General features: G+C 40.2%; 2 protein-coding genes across 12 annotated transcripts in view; both read left to right on the top strand.

The window, feature by feature from the left end:
- FKBP5 (FKBP prolyl isomerase 5) overlaps positions 1–14,939 on the top strand; it is a 127,076-nt gene that overhangs the window by 65,293 nt on the left and 46,844 nt on the right. For 5 of the 11 annotated variants that reach the window (XM_084890036.1, XM_084890033.1, XM_084890037.1 and 2 more), the window contains one exon: positions 4,709–4,853. In XM_084890036.1, coding sequence (XP_084746162.1) covers positions 4,709–4,853 — 145 coding nt within the window. Of the gene's footprint in view, positions 1–4,708; positions 4,854–13,615; positions 13,704–14,606; positions 14,781–14,939 lie in introns of those variants that run through there. The other 6 variants (XM_084890040.1, XM_084890041.1, XM_084890043.1 and 3 more) reach the window with 4 other exon arrangements.
- Positions 10,965–11,842, top strand: LOC311625580 (small ribosomal subunit protein eS1-like). Its single transcript, XM_084890055.1, has one exon. The coding sequence runs from the start codon at positions 11,005–11,007 to the stop codon at positions 11,797–11,799; it is 795 nt and encodes a 264-aa protein (XP_084746181.1). The 5' UTR covers positions 10,965–11,004; the 3' UTR covers positions 11,800–11,842.

The raw sequence follows: 14,939 nt of genomic DNA, 5'->3' as shown, positions 1-14,939 counted from the left end.
AAAATTCATGTACAGGGGCGGGGGGGGGGGGGGGAGGTTGTTCCTCAGCCCAGCCTGCACCCTCTCCAATCTGAGACCCCTTGAGGGATGTCTGACTGCCTGATGGAATTAGGCAGTCAGACATCCCTCTCACAATCCAGGACTGCTGGTTCCCAACTGCTCGCCTGCCTACCTTTCTGATTGCCCCTAACTGCTTAGGCCTGCCAGTCTGATCACACCCTAACCACTCCCGTGCCAGCCTGATTGATGTCTAACTGCTCCCCTGCCAGCACATTTGCCCCCAACTTCCCTCTCCTGCCAGCCTGGTCACCCCTAACTGCCCTTCCCTGCAGGGTTGATTGCCTTCAACTGCACTCCCTTGCAGGCCTGGTCCCTCTCAACTGCCCTCCCTTGCAAGCCTGGTCCTCCCAACTGCCCTACCCTGCTGGCCATCTTGTTTCCACATAGGGGCAGGATCTTTGACCACATGGGTGCAGCCATCTTGTGTGTTGGAGTGATGGCCAATCTGCCATCACTTCAACACACAAGATGGAACAGAGGCCTGGTGCACGGGTGGGGGCTAGCTGGTTTGCCCTGAAGGGTGTTCCGGATCAGGGTGGGGTTTCCTTGGGCTGTGGGGTGGCCTGAACGAGGGGCCTGTGGTAGTTTGCAGGCCGGCCACGCTCCCCAGCAACCCAAGCAGAGGCCCTGGTATCTTCTATAATTGAAACTTTGTCCTAGAGTGAGCCAAGCCTCCTGCTCGCTCTATATATATAAAAGTCTAAGCGACCGGCTGACTGTTCTACTGGTAGCTACAATGCGCACTGACCACCATAGGGCAAACCCTAAACACAGGAGCGGAAACCACAGGCATAGAAACATGGAACAGACTGATGAATCTCAGAGGAAAGGGAGGAGGAGGGAGGGCAGGAAGATATTAACCAAAGATCTTATATACATATTAGAGGCTCCGTGCACAATCAGTGGGGTCCCTCAGCCTGGCCTGCGCCCTTTCACAATCTGGGACTCCTCAAGTGATGTCTGAGAGTTAGTTTCAGCCTGATCTCTGCAGGCTAGGCCTAGGAACCCCACCAGTGCTTGAATCCATGAACTGGGCCTCTAGTAAACTAATAATATTTTTAGTTTTGTAAGGCTAGTAAGAAACATTTTGAGATTGTAAATTTTTAAAAATCATATCATTTATTACTGTCTGGAGCCTCAGGCTTTTGTTAAGATTGAATAGGTCTACTAACTGTGTGACCTAGGGCAGTTTAGTTAACCTATTTGTGGGGAATAATAATACTACTTAGCTAATAGAGTTATCAGGATTACATAAAGTAGGGGTGTCGAACTCAATCAGAGAAGGGGCCAAAATCTAAAATCCAGCCTAAATCGCGGGCCAAATGGTTTACTGAACAGTCATAAACTGACAGTCATAAACTGACAGCGGAGTGCAGTGATGACAGCGCGGTGCGGGCCACATTGCAAGGCCTGGCGGGCTGGATTTGGCCTGCGGGCCTTGTGTTTGACACATGTGACATAAAGCATTTAGTAAGGTGCCATGCCCATGGTAATCTCATATATATATTCATTTTTTATTTTATTTTATTTGTTTATTTAGATATTTTTAAGACCAAGGCAACTCTGAAGTCAGTAACTGGCCAAAGAACATAAAATGATATTGTGTCCAAAACCGGTTTGGCTCAGTGGGTAGAGTGTCAGCCTGCGGACTGAAAGGTCCTGGGTTCGATTCCTGTCAAGGACACATACCTGGGTTGTGGGCACATCCCCGGTGGAGGGTGTGCAGGAGACAGCTGATCAATGTTTCTCTCTCATCGATGTTTCTAACTCTCTATCCCTCTCAATTCCTCTCTGTAAAAATCAATAAAATAGCCAGAACTGGTTTGGCTCAGTGGATAGAGCGTCGGCCTGCGGACTGAAGGGTCCCGGGTTCGATTCCGGTCAAGGGCATGTGCCTTGGTTGCGGGCACATCCCTGGTGGGGGGTGTGCAGGAGGCAGCTGATTGATGTTTGTCTCTCATTGATGTTTCTAGCTCTCTGTTCCTCTCTCCCTCTCTGTAAAAAATCAATAAAATATATATATTTTTAAATCAATAAAATATATTTTAAAAAAATAATAAAATGATATTGTGGACCTTACTTTTTAAAAAAAATGAATTGAGACTAGATTGTAGCTGTAGAACAACTCCAGATTTTGATACAAGATTGTCTTGCTGTGGAAACTTGAAGTGATACCACAGTACCTGACTTCTTGATAGCTACCATATTCATCCTATCTGCCCAATTACTGGTTCACAGTCCTGGAAATGCAGATTCCCTCTGGCTGGGGCTCAGGCTCCCACATACTGCGTGTCGTTCATGAACATGAGCACGTCTAGAGTAGCAAGTGATTTCTTTTAGGTTAATTTTTTTAAAACATTTTCCCCTGCACCAGTTTTGAATCTACATTTCCAGGACGTGAACAACTAATTGGGCAGATGGGGTGAATGGCTACCAGGAAGTCAGATAGCTGTGCACACCAGCAAGCAATATGTGAAATCACTTCAGATTTCCACAGCAAAATGAAGACCTTGAAGGGCAGAAATGATTTTTTTAAGTAGCTCTTATTTTTAAAATTATAATCATTTTATAATGATTCCCCCAATTTTTTAAAATTCCCCCAATTTTATTGATATACTTAACCTATAACAGTATGTAAATTTATGGTGTAGAATGTGATGATTTGATACATTTGTATGTTTCAAAATGATTATCACAATAGGCTTAGTTAAACCTCCATCACCTCATATAATTACCTTTTTTTTTCTTTTTTATGGTGAGAACATTTAAATTTTAATACTTTAACAACTTTCAGGTATATATTATAATACAGTGTTGTTAATTATGGTCCGCATACTATACATTAGATCCTCAGAATTTACCTATCTTATATCTGAAAATTTATATGCTTTGACTTATATTTCACCATATGCCCCAACCTTTAGCCCTTGGCAACCACCATTTTACTTGCTGTTTTTGTGAGTTCAACTTTCTTAAAATTTAACACATAAGGGCTATGACTGTTTTTCTTTGTCTGGCTTACTTCAGTTAGCATAATGTCTTCAAAATACATCCATATTGTCACAAATGGTATGATTTCCTTCTCTCTCGTGGCTGAATAATATTCCTCTGTGCACACTATATTTGTGTATGTGTGTGTGAGGGGGCGTGTATGTGTGTATGTGTATCATACCTTCTTTATTCAGCCATAGCTGTTGTGAATAATGCTACAATGAACATGGGAGTGCAGATAACTTTGAGATAGTGATTTTGTTTACTTTGGGTTTATATACAAAAGTGAGGTTGCTTGTAGTTTTATTTTTAATTTTTTAATGAACCTCCATGCTCTCCCCCCCCCCCCCCATTGATTTTTAGAGAGAGTAGAAGGAAAGATGGGGAGAGAGAGAAACATCAAAATGAGAGAGACACATCAACTGGTTGTCTCCTACATGCACCCTGATCAGTGCGGGGAACCTGCAACGAAGCTATGTGCCCTCGATCAGAATCAAATTCAGAACCCTTTAGTCCTCGGGCTGATGCTCTATCCACTGAGCCAAACTGGGTAGGGTAATAATTGAGTTCAGACCCTTCTCCAAGAAAAGATGTTCTTGAGACATTAGCTATCATCCTCTAATAAAATGATTGTGTTAGCATAGGTGATTGACATGATAAATTACACCACAACATGCCTGGATTTGATTTTCTTTTCCCAGGACTGACCAATTGCATTAGTGGCTTGCTCTGCCAAGAACAAAATAAGTAAACTGGATTTTATAATAGCTAAATATTTTGCAGCTTGGAGGGTTTTTTTTTTTGGCATTTCCTTTTCTAGAAAATAAGTTATTCAGTATTATATCAAACTGTGCAGTTACTCTGTGTTTTTATAGATTGGATATTCAAATAATAGGAAGGGTAACCTACTACACCAGGAAACTGGGCTTTTTGAAATTAAATCGAACTAGTAGAATCTAGTCAGAAGCTAATCTTTTTATCAAAGTAGGGAATAAATAAAACCTCACCTTTGGAATGTTGCTTTAGACTTCTTTTTGAATGTTTTTGAAAGTCTACTAATCTTTTTATCTAATTCAGTTTGTATATGGACTGGCTCTGTGTTTTGAGAGATTTTAGTGTCAAAACATGGGGAGCATTAAACCAATGAAGCAGGATCTGTTGGTAAGTTATTTTGAGGGAGCAATGTTATTAACAGGATTAAATGTAGTATTAAAAATTAAGAGTAGCCGAAACCGGTTTGGCTCAGTGGTAGAGCGTCGGTCTGCGGACTGAAAGGTCCCAGGTTCAATTCCGGTTAAGGGCATGTACCTGAGTTGCGGGCACATCCCCAGTAGGGGGTGTGCAAGAGGCAGCTGGTCGATGTTTCTCTCTCATCGACATTTCTATCTCTCTATATCTCTCCCTTCCTCTCTGTGAAAAATCAATAAAATATATATTTTTTAAAAATAAGACTTCTTTAAAAAAAAAATTAAGAGTAGAATAGGACAATTTTCTAATAGCGCAGGTTTTTAAGAGAAGTAGGAGGGGACCATTTAGAAAAGACAGGTAATTATTTGCATATCTGCCTGGTGTGACATGAAATGGTCTGTAATCTTTTCATTCTCTGGTTAAATGTTAAAAAAGTTTCACCTCCTTTTTCTTGATGTTTGTCTTTTAGATTGTCAAAAGAGTGGGGAATAGTGAGGAAACACCAATGATCGGAGATAAAGTTTATGTCCATTACAATGGAAAATTGTCAAATGGAAAGAAGTTTGATTCCAGTCATGATAGAAATGAACCATTTGTCTTTAATCTTGGCAAAGGTAAGAGGGTATTTTTGAGTTTTGTTTTGCTTAGAGTTTTTACTATTTATATTATATAGGAGCTAGTGGATCCTTTCTTCGCCAGAAGTTAAAATATTTTTTTAATCCTTACCCAAGAATGTTTTGTGTGTTTTTTTAATGTGTTCTTATTGATTTCAGAGAGAGGGAGGGAGAGGGAGAGAAAGAAATGTCAATGATGAGAGAATCATTGATAGGCTGCCTCCTTCACAATCCCCTAGTGGGTATTGAGCCTGCAACCTAGGCATGTGCCCTGCCCAGGAATCAAACCATGACCTCCTGATTCATGGGTCGATGTTCAACCACTGAGCCACACCAGCTGGGCTCAGAGATTTTTTTTTTTAATTTATTTTAGAGATAAAGGGAGGGAGAAAGAAAGAAACATCAATGTGAGAGAGAAACATTGATCATTTGTCTCCTGTACCCTCCCTGTGTGGGGGGTTGAACCCAAACCCTTTGCTATATAGGATGATGCTCAACAACTAAGCCACCTGTCCAGTACACAAAAGTAAAGATATTTTAAAGTAGTTCTCAGATTACTGCTCTTGGATCCTGGGGTGTTCTTGAGATCCTTTTAGGAGGTCCATAATATCAAAATTATTTTCATAATGTTATTTATCTTTTTACTGTGGAGCCAAAAAACACCAGCAGTCATGTGTCCTTTACTGCCCTCATTTATTGTTTAAGTTAGAAAAAAGGGGAAGCCAGTTTCTCTTAAGAATGTCCTTGATATAGTGTATAAAATACTAATTTTATTCAGTTCTAATCCCTTAATGTCATATTGTCTTGCTGTTTTGTGATAAAGGGAAGCACATATAAAGCACACTCTACACCCAGTTCGTGGCTATCAAGGAAACACACCTGTGCCCTAGCTGCTTTTTTTCCCCCTTTCCATGAAACATCATTTTTATTAGAAAGGGCAAAAAGTATGATTATTCAGACTTGATTATTCAATAGTAGGCAGATATTTTCTTGAAAATGAGTGAAGTAACCTGTCAATTCAAGGAGAACAGCTGACAGTATTTGTTACCATTGAATTTTCAAGTGAAGGTTACAGTTTGGACATTAGTATCTGCCACTTTGAGTTTGACAGCTTCTCAAAGCCTAAAAGATTTCTGATGAGGTCAGTGGATGTTAATGTGTGTGCTTTCAAAACTATTATCTGATGAAATCTGTTCACATTTGGAAAATCTGTGTAACTCAGTGAACAAGCATTTTCCCAATGACCAAGGCAAGCTATTATAAAGTTATACATGAGTAAAAGATTCATTTAGTGTGCACACTAGACCAATGATTTATTGTAGTATAAGGTAAAAAGTTCATTTATATGTTTTCAGGTTCTACATTGCAACTAAAGTTTATGAAGCTACCATTTGTCTAGTTTTGATGTAGTAATGTATGATTACATTTCATAATAGCCTGGAAAAGCTATTAAATACTCTTACTTTTTCAACTATCTATCTTTGTGAGTTTGGATATTTTTGCTATATACATCAATCAAAATTGCCATAGACAAATACAAATATAGGTTTGAGAATCTGGTTGTCTTTCTATATTTTTATATATTTTATATATTTTATTGATTTCAGAGAGGAAGGGAGAGGGGTAGAGGGATAGAAACGTCGAAGGGAGAGAATCATTTATCAGCTGCCTTCTGCACACCCCACACTGGAAATCAAGCCTGCAACATAGGCATGTGCCCTGACCAGGAATTGAACTGTGACTTCCTAGTTCATTCATAGGTCAATACTCAATCACTGAGCCACACCATCTGTGCCCGGTTGAAGTCAGACATATTTTACATTTGTAAAATCACAAAACAATGTCACACTCCTCACTAACTTTTTTAAAAAATATATTTTCACAAAAATAAGTATATTAATACAATGAGATTATTTTTATTTTTAAATGAATTGTATGTAATTATTTTTATCTTTAATATTGTAACTATCTATAGGTATATAAGTAAATTTTGGGGGTCCTCAATTTTTAAGATGTCAAGGGATCCTGAGAATAAAAAAGGTTAATAAGCACTGTTTCCCCCAACTCAGTATCTACTACAATTGCTTTCTTTTTCTGCCTCTACAACTTAGTTGAATTGCTAACTAAGCAGTAATCTGGGAAAGGAAGCAGCAAGTGAGGAACTAAGGAGTTAAACTCTTCCTGCCTTTCTGCCACTCTGTCTTCCCGGTACTTGTAGATGTTAGTTTGTCATGGTGCCTTCTGCTTTCTGTCCAGCTGTTCTCTTTCCAGGCCCTAGTGCTGGCTGTGCCACTTCCCACTTCTCCTTTGAGTCCTTCATGACTTAATGGCTCATGTGAGATTAATCTTGTGTTTCAATAAGATAGCAATCAGCCCTGGCTGGGATAGCTAAGTGGTTGAGCATTGTCCCATGCATTGAAAGGGCGATGGTTAGATTCCCATTTTGGGCATATGCCCAGGTCACCAGTTTGGGCATATGCCCAGGTCACCCTGGGAGGCAGCCAATCCAAGTTTTTTCTCACGTCAATTTTTCTCTCCTTTTTCCTTCCTCTCTCTCTAAAATCAATAACATGTTTCTTTAAAAAAAAAAAAAAAATAGCTATTAAGATTATTTTTCTTAATGTAGCAGATAATAATGGCAGTTAAAGTAGACTTTTTTCCATTTTTGTTGATTTAGGGATGTGAAGCTCAAGGGCCGTCAGTATGGCTGTGACATTATTTAATTTAGATGAACTCGGAGTAAATGGCCATGGCAGACCTCTTTGTTCCCACTGCCTAAATTTTATCCTACCCTTTGAATTTCTGTCTGGAAGAAGTTGATAGATTTAAGATAAGTCTTCTCTTGGCGGTTATCTTTGCAAGTAGACTTAAGACTTGCTGAGAATTTATACTGCCACCTTCTCTATCCAGATATTCTCAGTAGAACACTATGATGAAGAAGTCTTTTACATTGCCTATAATTTTGAGCAGAGAAAAGAGAGATAACTTTCAGTGACATGGTTCCTGCAACATAACTATTTAGACAGCATCTCTCATGGGGAGAGCATCTAGCTGGTGTTGGGCAGCCAGGGTTCCTCTCTTCGCTCTTCATTCTGGTATGTTAACATGAATAAGCCACCTAACCTTCTTTCCTGATCTTATAAAACGTAGAAGAGCTTAAGATTAATCCTGAGCCTACAATTCCATTTTTGTACTTTCTGCAAAGAATACAGGAATAAAAACTGTTAATGACTAAAACCAACCCAATGACAGAGCCTTTAGAGGCTCTCTTAAAATAATAATTAGAAATATGATAATAGAGCAGTATACTTTTGGTAAAATTTCTGTAACGTGTTCAGTTACCTGAATAAAACAAGAAACATTGGTTAGACTGTGCTATATTTATACTAGAGGCCCAGTGCATGAAATTCATGCACGGGGCAGGTGGTGTCCCTCAGCCCAGCCTGCACCCTCTCCAGTGTGGGATTCCTCTCACAATCCAGGTCTGCTGGCTCCCAACTGCTCGCCTGCCTACCTTCCCGATTGCCCCTAACCGCTTCTGCCTGCCAGCCTGATTACCTCCTAACCACTCCTCTGCCAGCCTGATTAATGCCTAATTTCTCCCCTGCCAGCCTGTTTGCCCCTAACCGCCCTCCCCTGCAGGTCTGGTCACCCCTAACTGCCCTCCCCTGCAGGTCTGGTCACCCCTAACTGCTCTCCCCTGCAGGCCTGGGTCCTCCCACTGCCCTTCCCTGCAGACCCAGTCGTCCCCACTTCCCTCCTCTGCCGGCCTGGTCACCCCTAACTGCCCTCCCCTGCACTGTGATCGCCCCCAATGCCCTCCCTTGAAGGCCTGGTCCCTCTGAACTCCTCTCCCCTGCTGGCCTGATTGTCCACAATTGCTCTCTCTTGCAGGCCTGGTCCCTCCCAACTGCCCTCCCCTGCTGGCCATCTTTTGGTGGCCATCTTATGTCCACATGGGGACAGCCATCTTATGTTGGAGTGATGGTCAGTCTGCATATTACTCTTTTATTAGATAGGATAGAGGCCTGGTGCACTGGTGGGGGCCAGCTGGTTTGCCCTGAAGGGTGTCCCAGATCAGGGTAGAGGTTCTCTTGGAGCATAGAGCGGCCTGGGCAAGGAGCCTGTGATGGTTTGCAGATCAGCCACGCCCCCGGCAACCCAAGCAGAGGCCCTGGTATATGGGATTTATTTATCTTCTATAAATGAAACTTTGTTGCCTTGAGCTGAGCCAAGCCTCCTGCTTGCTTTGTGGCTACAGCCATTTTTATTGGGATTTTTTTATCTTCTATAATTGAAACTTAGTAGCCTTGAGCAGGCCAGGGTGTGAGGAAAGCTTGGCTTCTTCCATAGTCAGGGGCAACTCAAGCCTCCTGCTCTCTCCAGCTCCGTGGCTGCTGCCATTTTTGTTGGGATTTATTTATCGTCTATAATTGAAACTTTGTAGCCTTAATCGGAGGCCTGGGCTGGCCAGGGTGTGTGGAAAGCTTGGCTTCCTCCATTGCCAAGCCTCTTGCTCTTGGTGGCCGCAGCCATCTTGGTTGGGTTAATTTGCATACTTGCTCCTGATTGGCTGGTGGGTGTGGTTTGTGGTATAGCAGAGGCATGGTCAATTTGCATATTACTCTTTTATTACATAGGATGCTATAGCAATAGCTACTTTATCAAAATAAAGACAAATGATATAAATGGACTATAGCATGCATGCTGTATATTGAACTCTCTTGATCCCTTATATTGTACTCACTCTCCCAAGGAACTAAATAGAAGTAAATAGTTGGATGGAAAGTCATGCTAAGTTAACAATTTTATTGTGAATTCAGTATTTAAAAGCTTATTTATAAAAACATGCAAAATACAGGGTGGGGCAAAAGTAGGTTTATAGTTATTTATATGGAAAACAATACAATAATTAATAAATAATAATACAAAAATAAACTTTGTATTTGTGTGCTCACAACTGTAAAACTATTTTAGTCTTACACTGTATACTTGCAAAATATTGCAGATCAGAAGTTGGTAATACCTCCTTGAAATCCTTCAAAGAAACTACAGCAAGCATGAATCAGGTGTATTTTTAATTATCTAAAACTCATTAATCACATTTAAATATTTATTAGCTTTTATATTTTAAAGGAAAACTTTTTATAATTAAAATATTTTCTTCTCAAACTTTTTTACTCTCATATGAGAGTATTTTTTTTTTGTATAATACTGTACAGATTACATCCTGTAGTGTTTGAGGTATGCTTATTTTCAAATGCAAACATAGATTTAAAAGTTATATAATCAGCCGAAACCGGTTTGGCTCAGTGGATAGAGCGTCGGTCTGCGGACTGAAAGGTCCCGGGTTCGATTCCGGTCAAGGGCATGTACATCGGTTGCAGGCACATCCCCAGTAGGGGGTGTGCAGGAGGCAGCTGATCGATGTATCTCTCTCATCGATGTTTCTACCTCTCTATCCCTCTTCCTTCCTCTCTGTACAAAATCAATAAAATACATATGTTAAAAGTTATATAATCAATAATTTTAATCAAGGATACAAAGATCATGGAATGGGAAAGGACAGTTTTTTCAACAAATGTTTTCCCAAACTAGATATTCACATGCAAAAAATGAAGTGGGACCCTAAATTTATATCATATACAAAAATTAACTCAAAATTGATCAAAGATCTAAATATTATAAGACCTAAAACTGTATTTTCTTAAAAGAAATCATAGAGGAAAAGTTTTATGATACTGGATTTGGCAGTGATTTCTAGCTGACACCAGAAGCAGCACAGGCAACAAAAGTAAAAAATACATACTTATACTACATCAAAATTTAAAACTTCTGTGCATCAAAGGATACAGTAACAGAGTGGAAAGACAAGGTATAGGATGGGATAAAATAGGGATTAATATTCACAGTACATAAAGACCTATAATTCAACAACCAAAACACCCCAAATAATCTGATTTTAAAGGGAATGGACTTCGACATTTCTCCAACAAAGATACATAAATGACCTTCAAGAATATGAAAATATGCTCAACATCACTAATCATTGGGGAAATGAAAATCAAAACCACAATGAGATACCACCTCACATCAATCGGGATGGCTACTATAAAAAACAAAACAGCCTTTTGGCTCTCTGAGCAGCACCATGGCGGTGGGCAAGAATAAGCGCCTTACGAAAGGCGGCAAGAAGGGAGCCAAGAAGAAAGTGGTTGATCCATTTTCTAAGAAAGATTGGTATGATGTGAAAGCACCAGCCATGTTCAATATAAGAAATATTGGGAAAACACTGGTTATGAGAACTCAAGGAACCAAAATTGCATCTGATGGTCTGAAGGGTCGTGTTTTTGAAGTGAGCCTGGCTGATCTGCAGAATGATGAAGTTGCATTTAGAAAATTCAAGCTAATCACTGAGGATGTTCAGGGCAAAAACTGCCTGACTAATTTCCATGGCATGGATCTTACCCGGGACAAAATGTGCTCTATGGTCAAGAAGTGGCAGACCATGATTGAAGCTCATGTCGATGTCAAGACTACCGATGGTTATTTGCTTCGTCTCTTCTGTGTTGGTTTTACTAAAAAACGCAACAATCAGATTCGGAAGACCTCCTATGCTCAGCATCAGCAGGTTCGACAAATCCGGAAGAAAATGATGGAAATCATGACCCGAGAGGTGCAGACAAATGACTTGAAAGAAGTGGTCAATAAATTGATTCCAGACAGCATTGGAAAAGACATAGAAAAGGCTTGCCAATCGATCTATCCCCTCCATGATGTCTTTGTTAGAAAAGTCAAAATGCTGAAGAAGCCCAAGTTTGAATTGGGAAAACTAATGGAGCTTCATGGTGAAGGTAGCAGTTCTGGAAAAGCTACTGGGGATGAAACAGGTGCTAAAGTTGAACGAGCTGATGGATATGAGCCTCCAGTCCAAGAATCTGTTTAAAATTCAGACATTTAATGGTGACAAATAAAAAAACCTATTTGTGCCGGGACCGGTTTGGCTCAGTGGATAGAGCGTCGGCCTGCGGACTGAAAGGTCCCAGGTTCGATTCCGGTCAAGGGCATGTACCGTGGTTGCGGGCACATCCCCAGTAGGGGGTGTGCAGGAGGCAGCTGATCTATAACTCTCTCTCATCGATGTTTCTAACTCTCTATCCCTCTCTCTTTCTCTCTGTAAAAAATCAATAAAAATATAAATAAATAAAAAAAATAAATAAAAAAAAAACAAACCTATTTGTGATAAAAAACAAAACAAACAAAAAAAAAACACAGCCCAGTCAGTTTGACTCAGTAGATAAAGCATCGTCCTGTGGTCTGAGGTTCGATTCAGGTCAAGGGCACATGCCCAGGTTGTGGGCTTGATCACCAGTGGGGAGTGTGCAGGAAGCAGGTGATCAATGATTCTCTCTCATCATTGAAGTTTGTCTTTCCACTCTCCCTTCTTCTTTGAAATAAATAAAATATGTTTTAAAAACCGTGGAGAAATTGAAATCCTTGTGCACTGTAAACTGAAGCAGTCACTAAGGAAAATGTTCCTCAAAAATTTAAAAATAGAACTACCATATACCCCAGCAGTTTTGCTTCTGGATATATACCCAAAATAACTGAAAGTGTCCCAAGAGGTATTTATGTACTCAATGTTCATAGCAGAATTATTCATTATTAACCAAAAGGTGGGAGCAACACAAGTATTTACCTACAGGTAGTGGATAAACAAAATGTCTTATACATGCAATAGAATATATTATTCATCCTTTAAAAAGGGAAATTCTGACACATGTGACAATACTGATGAACTTTGAGAACATTAGGTGAAAAAAAAAGACATGGTCCTTCCTCCTTTTTTAAATCTATCTCCTTTTTTATGTTTCCTATCTCTTTGTTAAAGTTTTCACTGAGTTCATTGAGCATTCTTATAACCAATGTTTTGAATTCTGCATCTAATAGATTGCTTGTCTCCACTTTTTTGGAGTTTTGTTCTGCTCTTTCATTTGGAATGTCTTTTTTCTCATTTTGGCTGACTCTGTTTGTTTCTGTGTATTAGCTAGAGCTGCTATGTCTTTTGGTCTTGGTAGACTAGCCTTATGTAGCAGGTGTTGTAGAGCCTCACTGGTCACCTGAGCTGGGTGTTCCAGGTGTGCCTCCCCTCGTGTGGACTGTGTGCACCCTCCTGTTATAATTGCTATTGGCATATCAATAAGAGGTATTTACCCCCAGGCTATTCCTTCAAGGACTGGCCATCATGATCACCATGAAAGGGCCACCCCATGGTGCAGGAGTAACTCCATGGAGCAGCATTCACTTCATTGGGACTCTGGTGCCTGAGCCTAATTGTACTTCAGCCACAATCTCCACTGGTTTTCACAGTCAGAAGTCATGGGGACTTCTCTTCCCAGCACTGTAATCTTGGGCTGGAGAGCCTGGTGTGGGGTTGGGACTCCTTGCTCCTCTGTGGGGACCCCTGTGGACAAGATTTCCCTTCTGATTTTTATCTGCCACATGTGGGTGTGGGATCAGCTCAGTCAGTGTCTCCACTCCTCCTAACAGCCTTGATGTGACTTCTTCTGTATATCTCTAGTTGTAGGACTTCTCTACTGTTAGATTGCAGGTGGTTCTGAATGATGGTAGTTCTGTAGTTCAGTTAAAATTTTGATGTGGTGGTAAGTGGATGCAAGTACTGAATACATTTCCCTATTCCATCATCTTGACTGGAAGCCCCAAGATCAAGAATCTTATTAAAATGTTCTGCTTTGACCCAGTAATTCTACTTCCAGGAAATGAACTTAAGGAAATGTGGTAGAAGCTTGCTTAACCAGCTCCAGATTAACTGATGCTCTTCATTTGTTGGTAAATATTCAAAGGGATAGTGTTGATTTTCTGTCCTGTGGTCCCACATTCTGCTTTAGCCAGTTGACCGGCCTGGTCAGTGCCTCCAGCAGCAACCACTGGAACACAGCTGTAGTTGAACAAGCTGGGCTTATTATTCATTATAGGAAGGGAGTGTGCACACTGTGGGGTGTCTCAGTAAGGATATTCATAAAGACTTACATGATTTGGGTTTGTATTAGGTAATTTGGGGATGGGTTTGAGGAAGAGGGGCTTTGTTTTGGATTGGATATTATTAGACTGTGGGGCAATTCTTTGCATATCTTAATAAATCTTATTTGGGAGGGCTGACTAGCATGAGATGAAAGCTGCACCTGCCAGGGAGTAGCAGTCACATGTTAGCCATGAGAGGGGGATGTTTGGTATTTTGTAGATTGCACAGTGACCTTGTTTTTGTCCATATTCAGACAGAATTTTGAAGTGTTTTTTGTTTTGTCTCACTTTCTCATGGTCTCAGAGTGACCTTGTCTGATGTTGATATTTTGTGAGATTGTTTATGTCCAGCAGGAGAATAACATGGCCTTGTTGTGTGCCCCAAGCCAGCTTCAGACATCGCTGCTCCTAGCTGTGTCAAGCAGTTTCCAGATATTCAGGGCTGGTTTTTCTTTCTCAGCTTGTTGATAAGAATCAATTGAAGCCTGTTTATATCTGTTGAACTTTATGTAATTATATAATTTTATTAGATAGCATGTAAAACATTGAAGTTAGTAGTATAAAAATGATGAATTCTATGAAAACTAAATTGAACATTTTTGGAAAGACTTAGTAAGGTGAATTGCTAACAGCATTTTTTTAAAAATGGCTATTGAATTAGGGGTGGGTAAAAAGCGAAATAGAGGCCATTGAGAATATGTTTTTTATCAGAAGGATTCTGCATACTGATTGCTGATGTGTCTTCTGGTTCTTATTCCACTTCAAAGAAACCCACATTGTAAATTACAAATGGAATACCATGTGTAATTTATCTAGTAAAGAGGATGTGGAACTCTTATCATTGGAGCCACACTCAGAGACAAGGCCTTGGCCTTCTAACACAAGGTTAGTGCATTAATGTACTTTAATATATTTTAAGTTAAACATGTTTGAGGTATGTGTATGTACTTTTTTATGATTCTTCATTTAAAGCAACGTCTTAAATTAACCTACCCTTTTGACTTGTGGTCAAGCTATAAATCTTTAGATAGAACCTGACATCAT

This window comes from Pipistrellus hanaki, assembly GCF_964339955.1.
Source record: "Pipistrellus hanaki genome assembly, chromosome: 7".
Lineage (NCBI taxonomy): Eukaryota > Metazoa > Chordata > Mammalia > Chiroptera > Vespertilionidae > Pipistrellus > Pipistrellus hanaki.
This window is presented reverse-complemented; position numbering and strand designations above follow the sequence as displayed.

Coding starts and splice junctions, on each gene's coding strand:
- LOC311625580 (XM_084890055.1), top strand. CDS start 11,005: ATGGCGGTGGGCAAGAATAAGCGCCTTACGAAAGGCGGCAAGAAGGGA.